Source organism: Gopherus evgoodei, chromosome 10 (genome assembly GCF_007399415.2).
Source record: "Gopherus evgoodei ecotype Sinaloan lineage chromosome 10, rGopEvg1_v1.p, whole genome shotgun sequence".
NCBI lineage: Eukaryota > Metazoa > Chordata > Testudines > Testudinidae > Gopherus > Gopherus evgoodei.
The window spans coordinates 73,475,777-73,503,354 of NC_044331.1; the positions used below are offsets into that span (position 1 = coordinate 73,475,777).

The 27,578-nt window shown below is 45.8% G+C and overlaps 1 protein-coding gene and 1 long non-coding RNA gene across 6 annotated transcripts; one reads left to right on the forward strand and one right to left on the reverse strand.

The window, feature by feature from the left end:
• Positions 1-556: 556 nt before the first annotated feature.
• Positions 557-11,776, reverse strand: ZFAND2A (zinc finger AN1-type containing 2A). Of its 5 annotated transcripts, XR_004002333.1 has the most exons (8): positions 11,695-11,776; positions 10,979-11,080; positions 9,418-9,512; positions 8,262-8,393; positions 7,493-7,644; positions 6,926-7,015; positions 6,670-6,803; positions 557-715 (listed from the first exon to the last, which is right to left on the reverse strand). XR_004002333.1 is itself a non-coding variant. In XM_030577667.1 (7 exons), the coding sequence occupies exons 2-7, from the start codon at positions 11,031-11,033 to the stop codon at positions 709-711; spliced, it is 531 nt and encodes a 176-aa protein (XP_030433527.1). In that variant the 5' UTR covers positions 11,034-11,080; positions 11,695-11,776; the 3' UTR covers positions 557-708. The 5 variants fall into 5 exon arrangements, 3 of the variants coding, with proteins under 3 accessions (XP_030433527.1, XP_030433528.1, XP_030433529.1); XR_004002334.1 differs by lacking the exon at positions 8,262-8,393; XM_030577667.1 differs by lacking the exon at positions 6,670-6,803.
• LOC115658557 lies at positions 5,756-20,213 on the forward strand. The gene is made up of 3 exons (XR_004002335.1): positions 5,756-6,284; positions 6,467-6,469; positions 20,202-20,213. It is a non-coding gene; the product is annotated as an uncharacterized LOC115658557 (long non-coding RNA).
• The last annotated feature ends 7,365 nt before the right edge of the window (positions 20,214-27,578 follow it).

Here is a 27,578-nt window from a genome sequence, read left to right on the forward strand (position 1 = left end):
AAAGGGGGGGGGTACAAATGCAGCTCTTCCTATCACACTAAGCAAACGAATCAACCTCTCAGCCCTCTTATGAGTACAGTTATGTTTCCTCTTCTACAAAGAAAGATTGAGCTTTGTAACTCATCCTGAAGATGATTCAGATTTCTAAGTACAGGACAAGGAAGTTCTAGAGATAAGATCTGCTCAAACACCTCTGCTGAGCAGTATCCCATAGGAAGTCCCTCAGACAGCTGATGGTAAATGCTTGACTTAGTAACTCCACAGCTGCGGTTACTTTAAACTGCACCCTAGAGCCAATACAGATGGATCAGGTGATATATTCACACTATACACTGCTTAACAACAGCTTGTTTCCAAATGGATTTCAGATGTGCATTGGGGGGTGGTACTAGTAGTAACAACAGTGTTTTGTTCACTAGTTTAGTGTATCCTTTTGCTATAGGCATATAGAGGTTTCCTTCTTCCTCACTTTCCGTGCGCTTCAGTTGTACCAGGAGAAAATGCTTTCCTGCTCTGTTACGACTGAGGGATTCTACATACAGAGAACACACTACTGTCCTTTACAAAAAGGAATAGCACTTTACTGGAAGTTGAGAGATTAAGTAATTTAGTTTATTTGTCCTGTAGAAAAATATGCATAACACTTTAGACAATAAATTTACACTAAAAGGAGAGTTTCATCCAGCCATTAGGACGGCCTTCAAGTCATCAGCATCTGAAAGAGAACGCAGAATAAATTACAGATTTAGGCTAGAATCCTGCAGCAATCAACCCTACCCAGATAAATTGCTATTCAAACTTAAGTGTTGAAATAGTCTGATGGCTGAACTAATGACACTAATCACCCAATAATGAGTTCTTACATCTTGACCAGGGCAAGTGCTAGACAGAGTCAGCTCCTAGGTCATTGTAATAAGTACCAATTTGTGGACTGTACATTGTGTGACAGACCCAAACCAGTAGGGTACAGGAGTCTGATAGGGCAAATATACTAGTCACTGGGTGAGTAGTTTTCTGTTCCCTGAGTGACGAGAGCAGGGGCTTCACTAGAGTAATCAGGAACTTGCTAGAACCAATTAGGGCAGATTGGCTGCAGGTGATCTAATCAGCCTATCAAGGCAGGCTAATCAGGGCACCTGGGTTTAAAAAGGAGCTCACTCCAGTCAGGTGGGGAGGAGCGAGAGGAGAGGAAGTGTGTGTGAGGAGCTGGGAGCAAGAGGTACAGGGAGCTGAGAGTGAGAGGGTGTGCTGCTGGAGGACTACAGCGTACAAGCATTATCAGACACCAGGAGGAAGGTCCTGTGGTGAGGATAAAGAAAGATGTTTGGAGGATGCCATGGGGAAGTAGCCTAGGGAAGTGTAGCTGTCATGCAGCTGGTACAGAAAAAGCACTATAAACAGCTGCAGTCTACAGGACCCTGGGCTAGAACCCAGAGTAGAGGGCAAGCCTGGGTTTCCCCCAAACCTCTCAACTCCTGATCAGACACAGGAGGAGTTGATCCAGACTGTGGGTTCCACTAGAGGGGAAGATCACTGAGGTAAGCAAATCTGCCAATAAGCGCAGGACCCGCCAAGGTAGAGGAGGAAATTTGTCACAACTGGTGTCAGGAGTAGGATATGGTGTGCACAGCGTGGCAGAAGGAGGGCGATTAAAAAAAAAGTAGAGGGTTTATTCCACCACCACCACAATGGATGACTTAGTATGGGCATTGATACAAGCTACGGTGGCCCAGCAGGAGGCAGTGCGGCTGCAGCAAGAGACTAATCGTCTGCTGATAGCTCGGTCTTGAGAAGCCTGGTCTATGTTGTGAGAACTGGTAAACCAGGTAAAGACCCTTACAGAGCTGAACCGTGGCCATGAGAGGACGCAGATCATATGGGCCAGCCATTGGCTGCAGAAAGTGACTGAGAGGATGATGTAGAGGCATACCTTCTGGCCTTTGAGAGGACAGCCCTACGGGAGGCCTGGCCTCGAGGTCAGTGGTCTGGCATCCTTGCCCCATTCCTGTGTGGGGAGGCCCAGAAGGCTTACTATGATCTGCCTGAAGAGGTTGCAGCAGACTACCCCTAGCTGAAACCAGAGATCCTCACCAGATCTGAAGTAACAACTGCAGTGCAGGCCCATCGGTATCATGAGTGGAGGTACCAGGAAAATAAAACCCGATGGTCCCAATTGTATAACCTCATCCATCTTGTAGGAAAGAGGTTGCGAACGGAGTCCAGAAGAGATACTAGAGGGTCTGGTCATAGACAGATACATGAGGGGACTACCGCCAGACCTTCATGCCTGGGTAAGCCAGAACAAACCCTCCACCTATGATAAGGTTGTTGCACTGGTAGAAAGGTGAAGGACAGCGAGGGAGCTGACCTGACCAGTTAAGGAAGAGGCACCCTGGGTTAAACTAGCAGCACTAAGCCCTAGAGCTCAGAGTGACAGGGCTACCAGGAGAGCCCAGGTGGAAAAAGAGGGGCTGAAGGCTCACCAGAAGCCACAAAGAGTTAGAGTACTGAGAGAGAAGAGGATCATGATGTTAGACTGCCAAAACCAAGAGATTGGGGAATGCCTAGAGCTCCATACAGATGTTATGCCTGCAGAGAAGGGGGACATAGTAGCACAGTTCCTAATGCTGAGGAGCCAATGCAGTGTAACCTGGGAAACTGGGCAGACCCATGCTCCCTAATCCACCTTGTGGGGTTCTCACTAACCTCACATATGTAACCAGACCAGTAAAGCTAAATGGGTAGAGACCACAGCACTGGTTGATTCGGGGAGTGCTATCACGCTTGTCTTGGGGAAGCTTGTGAAATGTAGTCATCTTCTGCAGGCTAAGCATACAGGGATAACCAACTGCCCCATGGATGCATGTTATTACCCTACCATCCCAGTAAAACTCAAAATTCAGGGGAACACTACTGAGGTAGCAGCAGGTGTAGTCCCTCAACTCCCATACCCGGTGCTCATAGGGAGGGCTTCCCAGGGTTTAGAAACTTACTCCCAGCAGGAGGATTGGAGGAAAAGGGGAACCCTGAAGTTAGTGAAGCCTCTATAGTAGACTGTCAACCCCTAGTCTTCTCTGAAATATCCCCAGAGATATTTTCCATTCCTAGACAGGGTAGAAAGTCAAAAAAAGGAAAGGAGGCCAGCTAAAGCCTTGGGAACCCGAATACTGACTCAAAGCCAGAGGGTCGCTCTCATAGGTAGGCAGACCTGAGCAGCTGAAAAGGAGGCCACCCAGGAGGGAGAAGCACCTGAGTCTGACCCCAGCAGCTGAAAAGGAGGCCCCACCCAGGAGGGAGAAGCACCTGAGTCTGACCCCCACCCTAACACTTCTGAACCAGTAGAGGCAACAGATATAGGGCCCCTAGATCCTGGGCAGAATAGACCTGGGAGAGGAAATTTTGGACGAGACCAGGCCGAAGACCCAACGTGCAACAACATTAGGAAGGAAGTGACCGAAATAGATGGGGTCCCTGTGGAAGGGAAAATCCAGGACCAGGACCTTCATAATGAAGAAGAATCTGTTATACTGGGTTGCACCAGTACAGGGGCAGAAGATACAGCAGATCCTAGTACCTCAAACACCAGAAAGCTGTATTAAGTCTTGCTCATAGTCATCTTTTTGAGGGGCATTTGGGGTAGAGAAGACCCTGGCACGAGTCCTCTTCTGGCCCAGAGTACATGAAGTGTGGAGGTACTGTGCGTCCTGCCCAGAGTGTCAGCTGCACAGTCCCTGGCCTGACCTGAGGGCACCTTTAGTACCCCTTCCCATCATAGAGGAACCCTTTGAGTGAATAGCCATGGACCTAGTAGGACCCCTGGAGAAGACAGCTTAGGGCCACCACTATATACTTGTTGTTTTGGACTATGGTACTCACTACCCAGAAACTGTCCCCCTGTGGAACACAGCCTCTAAAATGTTAGCCAAAGAGCTGGTAGGGATCTTTGCCTGAGTGGGGCTACCAAAGGAGATATTAACCCCATTTATGTCAAAGCTAATGAAGGACTCCATATGCTGCTCCATACACATAGACTGAAGTTCTCAGGGTACCATCCGCAGATTGATGGATTGGTAGAAAGGTTTAACTGAACCCTCAAAGCTATGATACGGAAGGTGGTAAGTCAGGACAGGAAGGATTGGGATGCCCTACTACCCTACCTTATGTTTGCTATCTGGGAGGTACAACTGGGTTTTCAGGCCTCAACTGGGTTTTCCCCATTCAAGTTATTATATGGGCGTCACCCGAGTGGCATACTAGACATTGCCAAAGAGATCTGGGAAGAGGAATCCAATGAAGGTAGAAATAAAATAGAACATGTAATACAGCTGCGAGACCGGATAGCCCAGGTCACCCCTATTGTACGGGAACATTTGGAAAAGGCCCAGAGAACCTATTACAATCGCTGGGCAAAGTGCGACAGTTCCAACCAGGGGATCGGGTGATGTTGGTACCCACAGCAGAAAGCAAGCTTCAGGCCCAATGAAGTGGTTGAACCTGTAGGAGAAGTAACCTACAAGATGTGGCAGCCAGGATGCCGAAAACAAGAACAGATTTATCACATCAACCTTCTGAAACTCTGACATGCACAAGCAGCATGCATAACTGTCCAAAGAGACCTAACCCAGGAAAACAAGCCTTCCAAACAGGTGAGAGTGTCTCCTGATTTAACACCAGATCAGAAGAATGAGGTGTCTGAGATGATCTTCTGGAACCAAGATGTGTTCTCGACAAAACCAGGTTGAACAACTGAGGCATCAGCATATCGTCATGAACCCTGGGGTCAGAACAACGAACAATGAGGCCCTATCAGGTGCCAGCGGCCAAAAAGGAGGAAATAAAAGCTGAAATAAAAAAAATGCTGGAGTTGGGGATCATCAAAAAATCCCAAAGTCAGTGGTCCAGCCCAATCGTGCTGGTGCCCAAACCTGATGGCATCACAAGGTTTTGCAATGACTTTGGGCAATAAATGAATATCCCAGTTTGATGCATACCCCATACCTTGTATAGATGAGCTAGTGGACTGTCTGGGTAATACCCAGTACTTGACTACTCTAGACTTGACAAAGGGGTAGTGGCAGATTTCCTTTGCATCTTCCATGAGGGGAAAGACTGTTCTCTATACCAGAGGGTCTTTTTCAATATACTATCCTCCCTTTTGGACTACATGGGGCCCCAGCTACTTCCAATGCCTCATGGACAAGCTATTACACCCGCATAACAGTTATGCTGCTGCCTATTGGACGATGTGATCATTCATACCCCAGACTGGGAAACCTCACCTAGAGAGGGTGCAGGCAGTCCTTGATACCTTCAAGTGAGCTGGCCTTACAGCAAACCCTGCCAAGTGCACTGTAGGGTTTACGGAGGCCAAATATCTTGGCTACATTGTGGGAAAAGGTCTGGTACAACCCCAAGTGAATAAGTTGGAGGCCATCCAAAATTGGCCACCACCATGTTGCAAGCAACAAGTCTGGGCATTCTTAGGTGTAGTGGGGTATTACCGATGATTTATCCCCCACTTTGACCTAGTAAAAGCCTGTAGACCTGATCTGGTAAGGTGGTCTGACACAGCAGAGGAAGCACTCCCAGACTTGAGGACTGCCCTCTGCAGTAACCCTGTACTAACAGCCCCTGATTTCACCAAGGAATTTATCCTGCAGACAGATGCATCAGAGTAGGCTTGGGGGCTGTTCTATCACAGATGGTCAGGAAGAAGGAACACCCAATTCTCTACCTCAGTAGGAAACTCCTTCTGAGGGAACAAAAATATGCAGTGGTGGAGAGGGATTGCCTTGCTGTAAAATGGGCCATGGAAGCATTGCACTACTACTTGCTTGGACACAGATTTGTCCTTGTGACCAACCATGCCCCTCTTCAATGGATGCAGCAGAACAAGAACACAAGGGTGACCAGGTGGTTCTTATCCCTCCAACCTTTCCAGTTCCGTGTGCAACACAGAATAGGGGGCTGTCACGGCAATGCCAATGGCTTGTCACGTATCCACTGTCTGGCATCCCAAGCTGCCCAACCCCTTGGTGTTGAGCAGGGGGAAGGGATATGTGACAGACCCAAACCAGTGGGGTACAGGAGTCTGTTAAAGGGCAACTATACTGGTAACTAGGTAAGTCGTTTTCTGTTCTGAGTGACCAAAGCAGGGGCTGCAGTAGAGTGATCAGGAACCTGCTAGAACCAATTCAGGCAGATGGGCTGATTAAAACACCTGCAGTCAATCACAGCAGGCTAATCAGGGCACCTGGGTTTAAAAAGTAGCTTACTCCAGTCAGGTGGAGAGAAGCATGAGGAGAGGAAATGCATGTGAGCAGCTGGAAGCAAGAGGCACAAGGAGCTGAGAGTGAGAGGCTGTGCTGCTGGAGGACTAAGGAATACGAGCATCAGACACCAGGAGGAAGGTCCTGTAGTGAGGATAAAGAAGGTGTTTGGAGGAGGCCATGGGGAAGTAGCCCAGGGAGTTGTAGCTGTCATGAAGCTGTTACAAGAGGCAGTATAGACAGCTGCAATCCACAGGGCCCTGGGCTGGAACTCTGAGTAGAGGTCTGGCCTGGGTTCCCTCCAAACCTCCCAACTCCTGATCAGACACAGGAGGAGCTGATCCAGACTGTGGGGAAGATCACTGAGGTGAACAAATCAGCCAATAAGCATAGGACCCACCAAGGTAGGAGGAACTCTGTCACAATTGATACACTATGCAAAGACTGTTTTGTCACAGTAGCGATTAGCCATGTCTTGGACTGTTATATGCCTCTCCTTGACATCTGAGCACTGCCAGGAGTGTAAACTGGCACCTATTGTAAAATAAAAAAAAAGTTAAGGAAGGAGTGCCAATGGCAGTTCTACATCCTGTGGACACAAGGCTCTGTTTTATGTCATCTTGTTCTGACAATCTCAACCACACTTCAGTTTATACCTGTTGCGCTCAAGATACCAGTTAGAGGACATCTTATTTGATCCAGTTGGCCTGAAGTTGGATTCAGATGCTCTCATTATAGCTGCATATCTACAAGGAAATAGAACCTTGCTGAACATCTGTTTATTCCACCACCAATCACACATCCATCCACTTCTAGATTTGTGCAGAACTGGTCACCCAGCTGCTCTAGAATCCTATTGCATGGAGCAAGGAAGGAAGCTGTGCCTAGAAGAGACATGTTACTCATTAGAAAGGCTCAAGTTTATACTCCTTGTTTCCTACAGTAACACTTTGATACTAAGGGAATTGGTGCCTTAGAGGAGTCAGAAATTCAGTAGAAGTTAGTCTGATACAAAAAGGCTTACCACTAAAAAGTCATCCCTTTCCTTCCAAAGGACACAATACTTCAGTCAGATAGCTGACCAACTGTGTCCTCCCAGAGATAATTTGAGAACTCATTTAGCTGCAAGTTGCAGAGATAATGGTATGATCTCCCCTTGCTCTGGCAATTGCTTTCCTACCTCAGCTTGTCTCCCCCTGCACTATGAAATTTAACATCCTTACCCAGCTTTGGAGATGGAGCGACCTCCCCCTTTGCAGTCATGATCCAGAGGATGCCGATGTTTTATACAGAAGTTTCCATGGCACTGGTTACAAACAAGCTTCATCATCTCTTTCCTTTTGCAACCTTCTTTTAAGCACTTGTTTGTGAAAATCTAAAAGTGTGGTACAGGACAGTTGCTTTAGTTCAAGCAGCAAGTACTTCACACATTACTTGCAAATTAATTTTCTAATCTGACCAAGATTGTATCCAGGCCTCTAAATTAGATTAACCTGAAATTGAGAGCAGTTTGAGGAGATAATATGATTGAATTCAAGGAGCTGGAACAGAGTTAAATGTTCTATACTGCTTACTAGGCAAAATATAAGCTTAGTACAGAGCAAGAGTGTTTCTGGTCTTGGCAATAATACTAATTAGTGCTTGCTGAAGTCAGAGGTACTAGATTGTTTGGGTACTGAAAGCCTTTAGCTTGGTCACTAGTTCAAACCAAATTGGTCAGGAGAGGCCGATGAACAGATCATCATTTGCTGGTCTGCAGTGTAGATGGTCCTCTACCCACTAATTGGACTAATGCTCAGATCTTGATCAGTACAGTCAGGCAAAGAATTAGTGAGTTTAGGGATCTCTTCTAGGAGTCTCCCAGAGGAAGCCTAAGGCCTGGTGGCAAGGTAGGTAAGTGAGCTTGCATTGCTGCTGCCTTTGTCTGTGTTGTGCAGTTAGGCAGCTTGTCTCCATAAGAATCAATTTAGATCTCAAAGGGAGTTTCCTTACCCTCTGTTTCTGCTGAGTAGGATTATATTTGCAGTCCCTGTCCATGTGTGCTCCAACTACAATGTCTGGCGTCTCTCCTCTTCTCACTGGGATGGGAGTGTTACATAAAGGACATACTGGAACCTGTACATCCTGAAGACAGTGAAGTTATCGGATTAGAAATGGGACTGAAAGCAAGATTTCAAAAGACAGACAACTCAGATTTCCATCCCTTGACTTTGAAGAGGAAGAAAAATTCTCAACTGAGTGACCCTCCATTTGTATACCAAGTTCTCTTCAGAACTTCCAACACATCCACTTCAGCAGCGCTGATTCTTCATTTCCAGTTACTACAGGAAGTCCATGTCAACATCATTGTAATCAGAGCTAGCCAGCTACAATTAAGTCCCATCTAATTTGCTTTTAGATCATGTAATTTTCAAATCTGAGCATACTTTCCTTGTTGATCTGGTTTCTTCCCTAGCCTTAATTGTGCTAGTCCTTTTGTTGAGTTTCCAGATATGGCGTACAACTGTGGTTCTAGAACCACAAGCAACTGCAACAAGAGAATATAGGTGACAAGAGTTTGAAGACTGCACAACAGCACATTTGTTAACTACATTAGATGGACTTACCAAGTCAGATTCTGGACCTAGATAAGCTTAAGTGTTTATTTCAAATAAGGCTGTACTTATTCTGGACAGTAGTTCTGCATTGCTAGAATGCAAATTTGAGAACTCTTGATAACCCAAATTCCAGTTCTCATACTGACCCATATTATAGCCCAAGTTACCACTAATCAAATTTTCCATTCATCAAATATTCTGTCATTTTGTTTTCTGTAGGTTCAGGGACTCTTATCAAGAGAAGGTTTTGAGAAAACACCTCACTGAACCCTCAACTGGTAGCCACTGCATTGCTGAAGATACAAGGCATTGTATCTGCATTCTTTATGGGAGCAGAATTTAAGTGAAGAATGCAATCAGGTTTGCTACAGCTTAGAGTTTTACCATTTGAACTTTTAAATTTAATTGTAAACTAAACTCAAGTCTACTGCAAGCAGAAGACCCAGCAAAGCAGACTACAAGAAACTCTTAATCAGGTTTCAAAGTTGGCTTTCATCACAGCTAGAGAATTCCTTAAGTGCAAGGATTTGGAATTACTATTAGACACTTACCTTCTTATATGAAGAGGTACACTTGTGTTGGTCATATGTGATGTGATTTTTACAGAAAACTTCCTCACATGCATCACATTTTAAAGGAAGGAAATCTGTAAGAAGCAGAACACATATGTGTGCAAGTCATAAATGGGGAAGACAGACATTTACCTTTTAAAGCATTACTAAAACAGTCATTGTGAGTAAATTCCTCATGCATTAAGTAGGTAATACCCAAGCAGGTGTCTGGTTACTCAGAATCCAAGACATCTTGGAATGGCCTAAACTAGTTCCATGTGAAGATGTACATTTCAGTGAGCAATAGGGAGAAAATCTAGCTTCTCTCAAATTGAGAGTGCTAGGGTAGCCTCACTTCTGCCTTTTAATTCACAAATTACTTGCAAGACATGTTAAACCACCAATATAGTGAGACAAACTGCCCCGTCCCCACTCTCACCACCACAACAGCAGCTAATAGATCAGGAGGCATATTAGTCAGAGGCACCAAGTACTCTCCCAGGCCTCAAATCACAGCAGATTTGCTTTAGCTCACTTTAGTACACCCAAATACTAAAGTCTCCCAGCTGTAAGAGTGAATAGCTGAGACAGCTTATAAAAGTGTAGCTTCTGCATCTGCTGCTATTTTTGGGGCATCCTCATGATTAATAGCTGATCTATATATAGTAACAGGAAACTCAATGCATTACAACAAATAATCCAGATATTCTGACAGGCATACTGTATACCTGTCTTACCTGAGGTGCTTATTGGGATTCACTGATGGCTGAAAGTTTATTTCAGTTCTGGCTGTAATTTTAGACATCTCAGATGCAGATTGCCAGATATCTCCAATAGTTTAGCATAGGACAGTTTGCACTTGCTTTTTTAGTTCCTCTCTTCAAGATCTGTACTACTCTATCAGCTCATTCCAAGTCTTGTCCACAACAAAGACTCTCACTTCCTGTACTACTCTGATCTCTAGCATATGTGATCAGTTGACAGTCCTCAGATATGAAGGCCTTATGATGACAGGATTTTCTGATCTCAAGTTTCTCTGCTGACCCAACAATATGACCTTTGGGACAGCATTGCAGTATTTGGTTCAGGTTGTTCCTAAGGAGGTGCTGGAAGTATTAGTCTGTGGGTAACCAACATTAGTATTGCATACCTTGTATAGCTAAGAGAGTATTCTCAGAGTACTGATGGGTACATTTTAATAGGACCACAAGATATTGTGTGGTCAGACTCCTCTGGTCCTGGCAGTGAAAACAAATTCATCTCACTCCTGTTCTCTAAATCAGGAGTCTCCATCTCATACCTCAAGTCAGGCTCCCCTCCAGGAGAATTTGATGCACATAGCCCTTTGGCATTTATGGGTTCAGCTGATCTTATGTCAGTGCACTACTACTAGTCAGAACTAGACCTGGACTTTCATTCAGTAAATCACCCCAACTTCTAGAGTACCCCTTGTCTCTAGGAGAGTAAATTTGGTTCATACAAAGCTATCAAGAGGACTAGAGCAGATAACAGAACATAGTAAACTAACTATACCAGTAGCTGCAGTCAAAGTGCATCTTACCCAGCTGTTTACAAGTTTTTTCTGAACAATGCTTGCCCAAGTCTGGAAACTCCATAACAGGCCAGCAGATCCTTCAAGCTCCTTGGCTACTACAGCAGTCACCTTCAAAAATGAAGGTGAGGGTTTAGTTTATTTCAGTATCAACCCAGCTCCACCTCATCCCCAGCAATCAAAGCATTTTCCTAAATCAATGCATTTTGTAGGAGCAATCTTTAGATTTGGCCAGAGGAAGTGATCAGCCAGCACCAACTCTGAAAACAATGGGTGAGGCTAGCACCCCACCTTCCATAGCCAGCCGCCGCCAACAGGTCATTAGCCAGAAGCGTCACCAGTGAGGCAGGCCAAGACTCCATCTCCGCCTCTGGCGAGCAGGGGAGAAACCCACCGGGAAGGGAGCTAAACTGTCCTTGGTGCAGACAGATCACAGCAAGAATGAGCAGCCCCCCCCGGCTTGTCTCCGCCCTGGGCAGCACGGGTCGGGTGGGTGACCGAGCTGTCAGCAGAGCCCTTCTCTGCCCCACGCCGACCCCGGGCACGGAGATCGGGAGTGAGAGAGCCCCACACTCTGAGCGCCAGGGGACGGAGGCTGCAGCCAGGACAGGACCAGGACCAGCCTCCGGCCCCGGACCAGCCTCCCAGCAGCGCTGAAGAGAGGGGGCGGGTGCCCCCGGGAAGACCCACTCCAACGATGCGCGCGCGCAACCCCACTCACTCACCTGTGCTACGCCGTCTTCACACGCAGCCGAACCTCGCCGGGCCTTTTATCCAGCCTTCCCGCTGAGTCACGCTCCTCTCGGCCAATCCCATCTTTGCCGAGTCATGCCTGGCGCGTGCGGTTAATGATGACATCCGCACCCCGGACCAATCACGGTTCGCCGTTGGCGCGTTCTATAGCGCTAAATCAGCATACGGCCAATCAGCGGCCTGCAACTGTGCTGAGTCAGAAGACGGGGCCCCCGAAGGGGAGGGATGATGACAGTGCGGACCTGCGTGTTCTGGAAGAGCCTGGACTAGGTAACGCTCTAGCGCCCCAAGGCGGGAATCTGCTGGGGGCGGGTTCCCCGCAGCCTGTGCGGGAGTAGATCAGGGTCCGCACAGCGCTGGGGCTGGTATCGAGTAGGGGCAGGATCCCCGCAGCCCTTGCGGGAGTAGATTAGGGTCCCCACCGTGCTGGGGCTGGTATCGGATAGGAGCAGGATACCCGCAACCCTTGGGGGGGGTAGATCAGGGTCCCCACAGCTCTTGAGGGGGGAATCGGGTAGGGGCAGGATCCCCACCTCCCTTGGGGGAGTAGATCAGGGTCCCCACAGTTTTTGGGGAGGTATCGGATGGGTCAGGATCCCCACATCCCTTGGGGGAGTAGATCAGGGTCCTCGCAGCTCTTGGGGTGGGTATCGGATAGGGGCAGGATCCTCACAACCCTTAGGGGAATAGATCAGGGTCCCTGCAGCGCTGGGGTGGGTATCAAGTAGGGGCAGGATCCCAACAACCCTGAGAAGGATTAGATAGGAGCAGAGTCCTCTCAGCCCATTGGGAAGTAGACCACTGAGGGGTGGATACAAGCAAAAGTGAAAGCCTGGAATCCAGGAAGCCCTAAATACTAGTCTTTAATCAAACAAAAATTGTGCTATCTTCTTTTTTTCTGTTCTTTGCTGTTTGCTCTCCATTCAGCACTGCTGTGGAGGTCTAAACATCATGTTCTGTAGCAAGGCAGTGGACACCAGTCAGACTCCATGTAGTGTCAGGAGATAGGCGACATCCATGCCGAGCAGACAGGAGCTTAGCTGTTTGTCATGTAGTATTTGTATATAATCACAAATGCACATGAACATAATTCAGTACAACACTGGAATACAGAATGTTGCATGTCTGAAATTGATGGCAATCTAACATAACGGTTCATCCAAGAGACCTACTGACAGGCTTGCGTGAGACTCAGTTTATCTTCCTCTAATTATGTAGTTGTGACACAATTTTCCTAGGATTTTTGCTTACAATTCTCAATAATTTAGGCATTCCAAGCAAGACTTAGGGCTTGTCTACACTGGCAAGTTTCTGCGCAGTAAAGCAGTCAAACTGTAGACGTGTACACACTGCCAAGCCACTTTGTGCGCAGAAACTCCTAAATTGCAGTGCTGCAAAAAAACCCACCTCAACAAGAGTCAACCAGGTATTTGTGCAGAGGCTCCAGCGCTCTGTTGCCAGTATAGACACTTGATTGCTGTCTGCGCTGTAATTGGCCTCCAGAGCTGTCCCATAATGCGTCAAGTGACTGCTTTGCTCATTGTTTTGAATTTAGCTGTCCTGGAGACATGCGCCCTTCCCCTTTCAAATCACTGTTTCTGACAGCCCTGGCCTGTTGTGCTGATCTGCTCTCAGACAGAAAGCAAACCATTAATGTGGAATGCTCGTGCTGTTGAACACAGAGGCAGAGGTTTTGTGTGTGTGTGTATGTGTGTGTGTGAGAGAGAGAGAGAGAGAGGACTGATGCCAGGGTTTCCCCCTTCCCCTGCCTCAGGACTGGTTGCTTCCTGTCGCTGTCCGAACTTACAAGACAGCATGGTGACACCCTCTCTGTCCCCCCAAAACACACAGTCTCACTCCCCCCCCCATACACACACATACTCCCTGTTACACGCTGTCCCCCTGCACACACACATACTTCAGTTGAAAAGCAAGTGGCAATGTAGTAGGATGCCCATGTAACAATGGGATTGGGAACCCTGCATCATATGATGTTGTGCCTGCCCCATGAGGCATTGCAAACCCTTCCCAAAGCACCCTGCAGCCAGTTGCACAGTGGGATAGCTACCACAATGCACTGCTGTCTTTACTGTTGCAAGAGCTGCTAATGTGGGTGCGCTCCAGCGTCACGAGCACAGTGTGGACACCCAACAGCGGTTTAATTCCAGCGGCAAAGAATCCTGTGACACCTTATAGACTAACAGACGTTTTGGAGCATGAGCTTTCGTGAGTGAATACCCACTTCGTCAGATGCATGCATGGGTATTCACCCACGAAAGCTCATGCTCCAAAACGACTGTTAGTCTATAAGGTGCCATAGGATTCTTTGCTGCTTTTACAGATCCAGACTAACACAGCTACCCCTCTGATACTTAATTCCAGTGGTTTAATAAAAGTGGTATAACTTGTGGCGCAGAAACTTGCCAGTGTAGATATACCCTTCGTTTGCTACACCATCCCTTTAGATAGCAATGTTCAACCCAAAGGTCCCACAGCTCTAAGGTAAACCAATTTCATACACCCAGGTAGAGGCAGTGTTCTTTAGCAGCGAGAACAGAATGCTGACTGTGGTTCTATTTCCTACTCTTCTGCTAATTCCCTCTCTGGCTTTGGGCAAGTCTTCTGCATCAACATTTTCAACAGAGACCTCTGTTTTTGGATGCCTAACTGAACATAAAAATGGCCATCCTGGATACTGGGTCAGATCAATGGTTCATGTAGCCCAGTATCCTGTCTTCCAACAGCTGCCAATGCCAGGTGCTTCAGAGGGAATGAACAGCTCAGGTAATCATTAAGTAATCCATCCCGTGTCACTCATTCTCAGCTTAGGGTGAACAGAGGCAAGGGACAGTTGAGAACATGGTTTTGTAAGTTAATGGAAGCTGTGAGTGCTCAAGTTGGACACCAGCCCAAAAACTATAGGCACCCAAAGCTCAAGATCTACTTTTGAAATGGCTGATCTTTCCCTCCCAGTACCTTCCTTTCCTTGCCATTCAAGTATGGATAATAATACTTACCTCCCAGTGGACACTGAGGATTATTAATTAACTAATGTTTGTAAAGTAAGAGTCTAGAAATGCAAATTATTAGTATGTCTCTGATACTGTTCTCTAGGTAACCCCATAATAAATATAGTATTAGGAGTTTGCATGTGTAGAGGGTGATCATGGGATCAGGGTGTCATGTGCTCATTTAATCAGCTGGAGGAAGGCATATGGTGTTTTGGATGAAGATGACTAAGGCTGATTTGTGCTGTGTACACAGTGAAAACAGCATGTGGTGATCTTGTGACATAATGCTGTTATATCATGCTCACATAAATCTCTCTCATTTACACTACAGGCAGGCAAGCCAAGCCAATGCTAGAGCTCTCTCCTGAAAATACTGTCTCTCTACCTGAAATTATATTGCATTGTCAGCCAGCCACTGTTTCTGTATAGGTTCCAATCTGATCCATCAAAAATGATGGTCAAAGTGAAAGCAAGAACATGCAAGCAGACGAAGAAGAATTTGCCAGACATATACTTCCCTGGAAATATGTATGAACTAAACTCAAACTGGTGACTTCTATGCACAGTGAGGGTAAAGATCTGCAAAACAGGACATTTTCTGAAATTGTGGTGGGGAAGTGTGGTCACTATAAGTCTCTTTCCTCTTCAATAAAATGATAGCAATGCCAGCACCCACTGCAGTTTCTCTCCTACCCAGCTAAGGACAACCTCTGATTTCTCCTTCATTTACAACAGTAACAGCATGAGGGGTGGGAGAGCTGTCCTTAACTGAAGCTGCCAAGAAGGCAGATGACTGAAATGACTTCATTTGTTTGATCTTGACTTCCACTGTCTTCCTAGCTGACTCAAAGAGTGGATGAGGTGGTAGGCAGCACAAAACTGGGTGAATACAGTAGTGTCAGGAGTACATGTCACAGGACAAAACTGAGAAACTCCTTGAGGAAGCTGGGGGCATGAGAGATTGTAGTTAAAAGCAGGAGTCTCTTCACAAAAGCAGGAAGTTACATTTTGGTACTTTTTGTTACTTTGTGACATTTTCTACAAATATCAGTGATCATATAGAACTGCTGTGTTTGGATAGCAAGAGTGACGGAAAGACCCTGGATTTTTACCATGATACATAACAGGAATGAGATCATATTACAGATGAGGAACTGAGGCACAAAAGAGGTTAAATGATTTACATAGTGTCACACACCAATCAATGGCACAGTTCAGGATACAATCCTGACTTCCAGTCCTTTAATCCCTAGAGTATAACATATTCAAGAGTCGGACAGTCATATGATAGGCAACCACCTAAGGCATTACATCTCAGGGGCACTGGAATAGTGCTGGGACTGCAGATAGCATTCACCTCCAGGCAATCAGGTGCCAAATAATTCCATTTCTGGTGACAGGGTTGTGATGTTGCTTTCTACACTCATCTATGCCCAGTTTATATATTGTGGAGCAAGTTGAGCTACATGCAGTTTTTGCTCCAGAGCATGGTGCCTGGGACTGGTATCTCCAGTGACTTAGGTCAAACTGATCCAAGTGGGCCTGGCCCAATCAGTAATAGTTTTACCTATACAGAAACTCCATGATCAAGGCCAACATTCTTTTCAAAGAATGCAGTTTTCAAAGCTGCAGTTGCTCATGAGTGGTTAAGTATTTGCTGTTTCTTGGACAACATTTAGTGCCATTAGTGTGAGCCATTTCTCCTCTTGATGCGACATGTTAGTTGACATTAATGCACTGTCATGTTCTGGGGGTGCAATCCAGGCCAGTAAGGAGTTGTGTCACTTCCTGCCCTGTAACCCTGAATGCATCCAAATGCTCTGCTACAGTAGTTCCCTTGTCTGGATTCTTCCAGCCAGCATAAAACAAGCACTGTATGTGTGTGTTAAGCAGCTCTGACTCAGCAACTCTGATTGCAGCAGCCTGCTTATTACACTACTGCCACACTCTGACCTTGGTTATACCTGGCAAGATGACCCAAATACCACCCCATCCCAAATTTTCCCAAAACTATGTGATCTGCAATGCCCAGCCCTCTTCTGGACCATCAGACAGATACTAAGGTTCATTTGTTCATTTAAAGATACAATATCCAGCAGCTTGCCACATTAACTGGAATTAACATTCACTTTAAACCCACACAGCACTGGGTTGGTTTAGATTAAAAGTAAAGCAAGTTTATTAGCAAAAGGAGATTGGATTTTAAGTGAGTTCAAGTATATAGGATAGAGTTAGAAATGGTTACAAGTAAATAAAAGTGAAAAAATGCCATCTAGAGGCTAAACGTTAACTAAACAAGCTACAGCCTTTGTTCAAGGTAGTCTTCTTACCAGGGCCACCCGAGTGGGGGCAAGTGGGGCAATTTGCCTCAGGCTCCAGGCCCCGCAGGGGCCCCGCAAGCTCTGGCCCAGCGGCAGTCTGGGCCTTCGATGGCATTTCGATGGCGGGGGACCCTTCAGTGCTGCCGAAGATGCAGAGTGATTAAAGGGCCCCTGCCGCCAAAATGCTGCCGAAGACCTGGACTGCCACCGGGTGAGTACAAACACCACAGCTCCCTCGCTTTGCCTCAGGCCCCCGAATCCTCTGGGTGGCCCTGTTTCTTACCAACCTGCCTTACAGCAAGGTGTCTGGCCACTCCTCTAGTCAGGATCTCCCACAAAGTCCAAAGTGCTTAGTTCCTTTCTTCTCTGAGGTAATAATTTGGGGTTCTTTGCCCCGCTCTTGTACAAAAGTGCACTTTTAAAATGGATTCTTCTGAAGGTTACCACCAAAGTAAAATTCATTGAAGCTGTGAGAGAGGTAACGTAGTGATGCTGAAGGAAGTTTCATGCTGGTTTCTTCTCTCACTGGTGTTGGCTAAAATGCAAAGTGATTGTTTCTTTCAATCTCCTCCCCTGCCATGATGCTGGGTTGATCTCCTACCCTTGTTGTTTTGAAGGTTCTGTTTACCTTCTATATGACCTGCATTCCCATTATCTCTTAATGTACCTTGGAAATACCTTCAAGGTGGCAGAACCACATTCCTTTACCTAGGGTGAGGTAACATTAGCCCTGCATGGCAGACACACTTTGATAACATAATTTCCAGTATGATTGTAATTTTGAATTTGTCCTCCTTACATACACCATACACTAATATGAATGATGTCTGTGTTATTAGCTTTCTATTGATATCTTACATGTTATCATACAGGTTATGATATTAGTGAACTGGTCCAGTCCACTGATACTCACTACCAGATACCAATGAGCCCCTGGCCCTCTTGCATTGCAATGCCATTAGGGTCACATGTACTGGGTCTTGAGTTTGTCCCCCGAGCTTGCTCAGAGTGCACATAAAAATGGCAGCAACAGAAATTCATACCTTTGAAACCAGCAAAATGATAACAGAAGCCTATCTGAGTACATCAGGGATGTAAAGAGCAATATAAGCAATCGGGGGTTTTATAAATATAAACAATATGATAGGGAGACCTAGAAAAAGAAAATCAGGCACAGGAATGTTAAATGGACAACTATGGAACCACTGTTACACAGGGGACAATCAATAAACAGCTGCAAATCCTGCTAACCCCTCAAATGGAGCAAGAATTATGTAAAAATGGACATGTTCCTCTGAATTCTGCATTGAGCCTAAATGAATTCTATTCCTTGACTTCCTTATGCTGGCTAAAGGTGTGGGTTGAGGTGATGTGTATGTTGCCTTCCCTGTAACCATTACGTGGCTTGCAGGGAGATTGTATATAAGGCACCTATAAGAGGAGAGGTTTGTGCTCCACTTGTAAAGGAGGAATTATTTAGTGATTCAGATAATGCTGAATTGCTTATATCTGTCTAGCTAGGTTAAGGTGACCAGATAGCAAGTGTGAAAAATCGGAACAGGGAGGTAATAGTTACCTATATAAGACAAAGCCCTTAATATCAGGACAATCACGATAATATCAGGACTCTGGTCACCCTAAGCTAGGTTTTGATACCAAGCCCATCATATTATCTGAACACTGGTATCTGAACTTTAAGACTCTTTTATATCATAAAGAGCTTGCATAAAGCTAGGGTAATTGGCAGATCAGTTTGCTGCTTTGGAAATATAGTTCTGAAGTAAAAGTAATTGGAAAACATCTTTGGACTGATAGAACCAGAGCTCTCCTCCACCCATAAGTTTTTCTTTAATTTTGTATTATGGGAGAACCAAGTCAAATCAATATACTTTGCTTCCCCCCCTTCTCCCCCCTAAAGTCAGTGAGAGCTGTATTATTCTCAGGTGCCCTAGGAGTGAGTTCCACTCATGAGTCTCACCATTGTCATTAACAATCCTACTGGGACAGTGGAACGTAGCTGTAGTGGGTGGTCGTGGACATGTAGAAAGTTGTGGGTCCTTGGGGAAACCTAGGCTAATCACATGGAAGGCTTTGAATCTCAGGACCAAATCTGTGAATCTGTATGCCAATGCAGAGAGCAGAGCTTTGGGTGATGTGTTCTGTGTTGCTGAGTAAGCAGGCTTTCTGAATCAACTAGAGCTTTTTCAGATTGGCAGCTTCATTCTTACATATAATGAACTGCAATAATCAAGCCTAGATCTTGAACGTGTGGAAGAACTGTGTTAGGAAATCAAGGTCAGCCAGAAATTCAGGAGAGCTTGTTTAGGAGCCATAGCTATTTGGGCATCTAAAAGAAGCAAAGAGTTAAAAAGGACCCTAAGACTGCAGTCTGTCTTGATGACTGAAGGTAAATCATCCTCCATAGAGAGTGATACTATGGGCATGGCACGTCCTTCAAAGCAACTTCCCGCTCACTCCCAGCATAACCTCCATCTCTCAGGTTCAGTTTCAACCAATTGCTGATGGCTCCCAGACATTGGGAGAGTGAGGAGATGTGCAGTTACCACTTGATGGTGATGAAATGTAGATCTGAGTGTCATCCAGTTGTTGGGACTTAAGCTCAGTACTATTCCATGGACGAATCAATAGCTGTGTAATTAAAACCTATTCCCTCTGAGTCATGCTACACTACCTGGGTTCTACATGTTTAGGGTAGTCAGTGCCTTATGTTCTCACTATCCTTGCTCATTCTTCTGATGGGGGTTGGTTGTTACAGTTGTCAGAGGAGCAGAAAGAAATGGTAAATGGCAAAGAATAGTCATATAGGAAGAGTAATAAATGGCTCAATCATGCAAGGTACTGGGGCTTCAGGTCCTATTATATTAATTATAGAGCACTAAAAAATGTGCTAGGTAAATTGCGGAGCAAAGAAAAGCACATGTCCTGAAGATCTTACAAGCTAACTCTCACCTCCCAGGGGCACTCAGCACTCCATAGGATCAGACCAAAAAATGTTCCTGACAGAAGAGAGGGAACTGGAGCTAGGCTCTGAGGAAGGGGCCAATATCTTACGCAGTTATTTGGCTTATGTTGTTATGCAGTCTGGAGAGCCGCCTAAGACAGGGATCATGTTTTGTGGTATGATAGGGGAGGAGTTAGTGTACAGATATCAATGGAAATGGTTATGCAAAGATTAGATATTCTTAAGGAAGACTGTAAATCCCAACTCTCGAAACTTATACAGTACAGCCAGATGTCTTAATAGAAACGAGGATTAGAAATTAGCTGAGGTCTTAAGTGATATTTTTAGAAGTTCTTTCCTGACAGGTTAGGCTGCTGAGAACTGGAGGAAAGTGCCGAACCCAGCATTATTCAGAAAAGGATCACACGATGCAGCATGTGATTATAGGCTGTCCATCTTAACGGCAAAGAGATGGGAAGGGTTAGAAATGATTCGGAAGGATTTAGCAAGGGAAATTGCTTGAGAAGCAGAATTTGATTAGGGACAGCCAACATGGATTTATGAGAGGAAAGACATGTGTAACTAACTTGCTGAAGGCTGGGGGAGAGATCATTGCTATGACAGCCAATGGTCATGCATTGAATGTTACATAACTTGAGTTGCAAAGAGGGAGCCTGATCCTGTAGTCCCCAGTAGTTCCCGGACAATTTTATTCATGTTTGCTACTAGCAGAGATTTGGTGGATAGATTCCCTTGCCACACCACTATCTTCCTGCCTCCTTTTGTCTTTCCTTCCCACTTTGCTCCATTCCTTTTCTGAGATGGATTTTTTGGTCTTCTCCCCTGTGACTGCTCCCCTTCTCGATTCCCCCACTCACAAAGCTCTGTGCTGGTTAGCTGTGGAAAAGCCTGGGTGAGGTCAGACAAAAGCATGCTTCCCAGCTCACCTGAATGCCACTGGAAGATCTTGGTGGATTTCTCTGTGGCCTTTGACAGATAACCAAGCACTGCTGTCCCACCTCCAAGAGGCTGTAGGGGTGACTGGGAAAACTCTGAAAAGGCTTGAGTCCCTCTTCTCAAACTTAGGGACAACTGCTTTTCCATCTCCAGATCGTCCACCTGTAGACTCCCACAAAGCTTACACCTCTCCCCCCATCTTCTGCTGTGGGAGCTAGTGAGACAACAAAGCCTAAGGTGCCAGCAATAAATAGAAAATACCTAGATCTACAGCTCTGTCACATCAGACCTAAACAACATGATCTCACAGTGTTGTCAATGCCCAACAGATACAAGCACATGGAAGGGGAGCAGCTGGCTGAAGCTAAATCTTGGTGAGATAGGTGTGATACTAGCAGGAAAGGGAAAGCTCTTCAGAGATCCTGCCTCCTCCTTAACTATCCTCTCTATCAAGAGCATCCACTCAGAGATTTTAAATTGGTTGGATTAACTCCTTGTTTCTACTAGTTGCACAAATAACCATGGTGGCAAAAAACGCCCATTTCCATCAGTGGCTGGCGTGATGACTGCACCCCATTTTATTAGACTCAGAGCTTGCCACGGTGATCTATGCAATTGTCACCTCCAGGCTTAATTATTGCAACTCATATCTAGGAATGAAGCCACATGTCCTGAGAAAACTCCAGTAGTACAGATCACAACAGCCTGTTTGCTGAGCAACACAGGTCTCCAAGAGCACATCTTTCATAGTTGTGCGTTCTGCACCGGCTCCCCTTTAAATACGGAGCCCGGTTCAAAAACTCTGTCCTGATATTCAAAGTCCTCCATAGGACTCGCCCTCACTAACCAAGATTGTGTGTACCTGAGCTGCCGTGCCCTCCCACAACAGGTCTGTTCCAGTGGAACAATCAGACTGTCAACAAGCAAAGTGGAGGGGGGAGGCCTCATGAGGTCAATGCCAGAACTCTGGCTGGAGCTGGGCATAGAGCATGAACTCCCTGCTGCAGGAGGTAAGGTGAACATGAACCTCATCAGATTAAGAACTAAATGCAAAACTCATCTCTCCTGCTTAGCTTTCCCTCAGTTAGTTCTTCATGCCCAGCAAACAACACAGCCAACAGGTCACAACCACTCGTGTCATTCCCCTGAGAGACAAAGTGGGTGAGGTAACATTTTTTGTTGAACCAACTTCTGCTGATGAGCAAGACAAGCTTTTGAGCTACTCAGAGCTCTTCATGCTATTTATCTGAGAGGCTTTGAAGGACGACAGAGAGAGAGAGTTATTGTTTTGGATGCACTCAGACACTGTTGGGATGGGGCCATAAGAACATAGCTAGCAGAGAAAGGAAGTTTGGGCCAGTGGGATGCTGCCTGATCCTGCATCCCTTTCTGTGTGAGTTCTTCCTGCAGCTGGTTGCATTATGGACTGCTGTGCGGGAGCTTTCAAAGAGGTTCCAGCATGGTCCAGGGTCATGTTGTTTTCCCTACCTGCCTCTGCTTCCCATCTCTGCCTTCTGTCTTGCTGGACTAGGCTGCACCCCCAGTTGGGAAACATAACCTAAGGCTTCAATCAGTCAAAACTCCCAGGAGCATATTCAAATAGGTAATAATATAGCAGTGTCCTTGGTATTGCTCTTACTCATAGTTTCTGAGCTAATGCTGCGGCTAATCACAGGTCTGCTTTGCACTCCTTTGGAACAATCCACTTGTTGGTTTCTCACTGCGATGAAGCCACTGCTACCTTTAAGCAACATTTGCATAAATACTTAACTCCAGCTGGTGTTTACCTCCATGAGGCGGGGTTACTGACCTCTGATCATATTGTTTCATTTTTCTGCTTGTAATTTTGTCTTGGGCTTTTTAAACTTAATTTTATTTTTATTGCAATGACCCTGCACTGCCACCAGGTCCCACTGTGAATGAAATGTGACATCTCCATTATGCATCTCCGATCAGTGCCTTAAATAGACCACACACACACACACGAGCAACCTAATGGTACCTATTTTTATTAGGTTTATTACAGAAGGGGAAGTAAAGCAGTAAGATGTCCCCACAGGATACTCCTTTAACAGCAGCAGGAAGAGAGAGGATAGATGCGTAGAGGCGGATCAGTTTTCCAAGAATATTAGCTACTGCTTCTCTAAAATTAGAGTCTAGGGAGAGCAGACAGGTTGACATAATTGAAAGGACTGCCTTATGGGATGTGATAGTTAAACGAGCCTATGATCAGCTTTAGAGTGACGGCTCAGCTACTTCCTTAATCCCTGAAGTTTATCCCTGAGTTTTGAGGCGGTGATTTGGCTAGTTCTGTATCTTATCTTGTGATGATGTCAATATTATTAGAATCCATATCTAGGGAGATGCCTCCAAGATTTTCCGTACGTGAATATCATATACATTTGACAGGAGAGATGGTCCCGCATGCTCCACCCCCCGGGGCAATTACAGAGCATATAGCTGCCATAAGCAGCCCTGGAGCACTCAGTGCTATGGAGATTCTGGGAACAGCCCATAGCCAGCTGGGTGGGCTGCTCTCATTTAAATCAGGCCAGTCAGCCCCAAATCTGAGCAGCACAAATGTGGCTCCCACCCTATTTCTCTCATAGTACAGTACAGAATTTATCCCTACAGCTTTAAATGGGACTTTGGGGAGCGGAGTTAAACAATGCCCTGCTTGACACTATCTCTGTAAGGGAAGGGGATCCTTTCCCTTTAGGTGCAACACACACGAAAGTCAACCTGGAATAAGGTAGGATGTGAATTTAAAGCAGATTACTTAATCTTGACTAACTCCATGTGTAGATGCTCTTATTCCAAATCAACTTAATCCATTTCCAAACTGGATTAAGCTAATTTGGAATAAGGCACTCTTATTCCAAAATAAAAGCAGCTACACATGGAGTCAATAATTAATCAGGAATAATTCTCCGTGTAGACAAGCCCTTAGAAGTCAAAACCCCTTTTCCCCCAAACACACATCTCATCTCAACTCCAACCATGCAAGCTATTCCAAGTGGACAGTTTCCTAGGATCAGGGCCCTGGATTCCAGACTAGGCTGAAACATTTTCTGGTATGGCAAATTTTATTTAACAGTATTTAATATGCCGCACAAACTAACAAAATTAAAGGTGATATATAATAGCAGGAACACCATAATAGCTAACCTAATTTGTAAGATATATATATATAACTCTTTAGCCTGGGGAAACAGCAAATAAAAGAAAAATATGATCAAAGCAATTTTATATTCATGAATAACTTTAAAAGAGAAATAACAAAGACAAGTTCTGTAAGTTTTAATGGGCCTCTTAAGATTCTCTTTATTAAAAATTAAGTTTGTATCTATTGTTTTTCATGCACGCACAAGACACAGACTTATAGAAAAGGAAAATTAGAAGAAACGTCACTCAATGTGAGCAAACAATGATAGGTGGAAAACTTTGAAAAGAAACATTTTACAAAGATTCTGAAAGGGCGCAATTCTGCAATTCATAGTGGGACAAAACTCTCATGCACGATTGTGCACAGCTGTATCATGGGATGGGACGGCTGTCGTTCTTTTTTACTGTGTTCTGCACCTTTACACGTGGAGGAACCTCGCTACTGTCTCTGGTGTGGCTGCCATGTTGTGTTGCGTTTCGAATGCAGAATGTTAAGATGACTCACTGTGTCTGCTTTCTCATGGAGATTTCACATTTGTTCTGCTTGTCGGTTGTTTTACTAAAGGTGACCTGCAGAAAGGAGATGTGCACTTTTTGGCTTCTTTTTGATGCACAAAGAAGGTTTAAATGTTTTTTGTTTTTTCATGCTTGTTTACATTTGAAATTTGCTCGCATTACTGGGGTGGTTTAGAGAAATAAAAAAGATGTTTGGTCTTGTTTTGGGTTTGTTGTTGGTATGGTACAAACATGTGCCTTGTGAACCATCAAAGTTGGAGGGTGAGGGCCAGATCTTCATTTGGCATGAATCAGTGTAGCTTGCTTGACTGCAGTGAAGTTCCACCAGTTCACACCAGCACACATTTTTGCTGCTTCCGTGTGAAATTAGAATAACCAGGGTTTGTATGGAAATTCAGCTGGGACAGGTGGAGGGTGTTCACACAGCCTAATCTGCAGACAGGCTACTGGCTGTAGTGCAGGTCCCTCTGCAGCCACTATTCCAGATTCTGCATCACCTATGTGCTGTTTTGGCCACTGAATTCCTATGTGGGCCCTCTGATGTCCCTTTCCCGCCCCCCCCGCCCCCACAACAGTCTATTAGGCACTTAGCTCTGATTGACTTCCTGGTACCTATATAAATCTGAGGATCTCCCTCCCCAGTATGCAGGAGATATGAAGGCTGCCCAGCATTTGCATTTGCTCCTTACATGCACATCTCCCCCACACATCGCGCCTGCAGGATTTAAGTTGTGCCAAGATCCTTGCAGAGGCCCTCACCACCTAGGCAAATTGTATAGCCTGTAGCTTATCTGTCTCTTGTTGATCTGTTAATAGGCAATGGTATTTTAATCCCTGACATTTTAGGCCAGTTCACCCATTTGCCAATCAGCTTCCTTACTGGACCATAAGGTAACCATGCTGTCCGAGCCCATATCCAGGTAGAGGCAGCTTGAAGCTACTGAATTATTTACAGAATGATCATTATTCCAGTAAAGAAATTCCTAACACAAATATATTATTGGGTAGCATTTGCAATCATGTGCCATCAGGTGGCACCATTTCACTGCGTAACCTCTGCTGCCTGAAGTTGCTCCCATTTTAGATTATTGGTACTTTACAGCGGCACCAGAGATGTCCCACTTAAAGTGTGTTGTAGCCCAGTAACAATGACTCACCTTTCATAGATATCCTAGCTCCCATCACTACATTTATTTCTACATTATTAATAATGTTGCCTTATTGCTAGAAGATGAGAACACTCCTAGGGTTTAACTTTGAAAAAGTTGCCATTTGAAAACATTGCTTTTTAACCTCCATTGGCTCCTGTGAGAGAGGATTTGGGGCTTTTCTAGTATTGAATCTATGCCTTTGCTTTAACATTTTGTAAATTAGGTTGAAAGAGAGCAGGAGCTTTTCACCATACCAGCAGAGGAGGAAGGGGAATCAATGGGGGAACATTGCTCCTCCAAGGGAGAGAAGAGGGAGTCATCCTCTGCTTTTAGCAGAGAAGGGAAAGTTGCTTTCCCCTTCCTCTTTATTTTAGCCCCTGATTTGTAGTGTAAAAATACTGGGCCTGACTCACTCTAGGGCTCTGTCTTGACAGGCAAAAGGAGGCATTTTTCACTGGTGTTAACACAAGGCCGCAATGCATGATTGAAAAGCCCTCTAAGCAGGGCTGGCTTTAGGAAATGCGGGACCCAATTTGAACATTTTCGGCGGGGCCCTGGCAGGGATGACTTAAAAAAAAAAAAGGGGAAAAAAAAGCCTTTCATTTCGTTCATGTATTATTTACTTTCCATAACTATATACATAATAAAATTATAAATTATGTACATTGCATCATATATGCTGTTGATTGGCTATTAATGACTGCTGTTTCACATGTGTGGTCCCAGCTGCTCCCTGCCCACCTCATTGAAGCAGGTGTGCAGGGTTACTGTCCTGGAACTGCAGGGCAGCAGTGGACATGGGGCTGGCTGGAGACAGGGCAAGGGGTGCGGGATTGGTTGGAGATGGGGGTGTGTGGGGTGGGCTGGCTTCAGGCAGGGCGGCGGGGGGATGCAGCAGGGGTTGGCAGGGCTGGAGACAGAGGCAGAGACTGGATGGCTTCAGGCGGGGTGCAGCAGGGGTTGGCTGGAGACAGGGCAGGGTGTGCAGGGCTGGTGCGGGCAGCAGTGTGTGGGGGGCTGGCTGGCTTTGGGCAGGGCCACGGGTGTGTGGCAGGGGTTGACTGGAGACGCAGCAGGGGGTTTGACAGGGACTGGCTGTGGGCACAGGGTTCAGAGCTGGCTGCAGGCAGGGGGAGCGGGGCTGGTGTGGACAAGGCAGAGGGTGCAGCAGCGGCAGCTGGCGCCCCAGCCCTTTAAATAGCCCCCAAGCTCCCTGCTATCCCAGGGCTTTGGGGGCTATTTAAAGGGCCCGGGGCTCCCCAGCTTCTACCCTGCCCTGGACCTTTTAAATAGCCGCGGGAGCCCTGACCCTTTAAATAGCCGCCAGAGCCCCTCACTACCCCAGGGCTCTGGTGGCTTTTTAAAGGACCGGAGCTCCAGCCGGGAGAGCAGGGCCTTGTGACTTGCTGCCCTCCTGCCTGCGCTTCGCTCAAGGGAGTGGGACCACGGAAGACCCCTGAGCAGATCGCAGCCAGGGACCCAGGGTAAGTTTAAAAAAAAATGTCTAAGGTGCGGGTCCCTCTTAGGCGCAGGGCCCGATTCCTGGGAATCGGCCTAAAGCCGGCCCTGCCTCTAAGACCCTGTCTTTGCTAGACTTTTGTACAATCCATTAACTTGAGATTCTTAGCATGTTTGTAAAAGCTAGTGTGAACGTTCGCCACACATTTGATGCAGGCTACAAACATTTGTTCTTAACCATAAGGATCAGAAATCAGTTAACTCCAGAGAAAATGATCTAGTGTAGATAGACCCCCATAGGAACAGGTGTTTCAG

Bases quoted from the DNA above. Each gene is read 5' to 3' on its own strand.
- ZFAND2A (XM_030577667.1), bottom strand. From the start codon at position 11,033: ATGGAGTTTCCAGACTTGGGCAAGCATTGTTCAGAAAAAACTTGTAAA. The intron at 8,394-9,417 runs GTAAGTGTCTAA...CACTGTCTTCAG, and splicing joins GTACCTCTTCATATAAGAAG to GATGTACAGGTTCCAGTATG. The intron at 7,016-7,492 runs GTAAGGATGTTA...ATTTCCTTGTAG, and splicing joins CGCTCCATCTCCAAAGCTGG to ATATGCAGCTATAATGAGAG.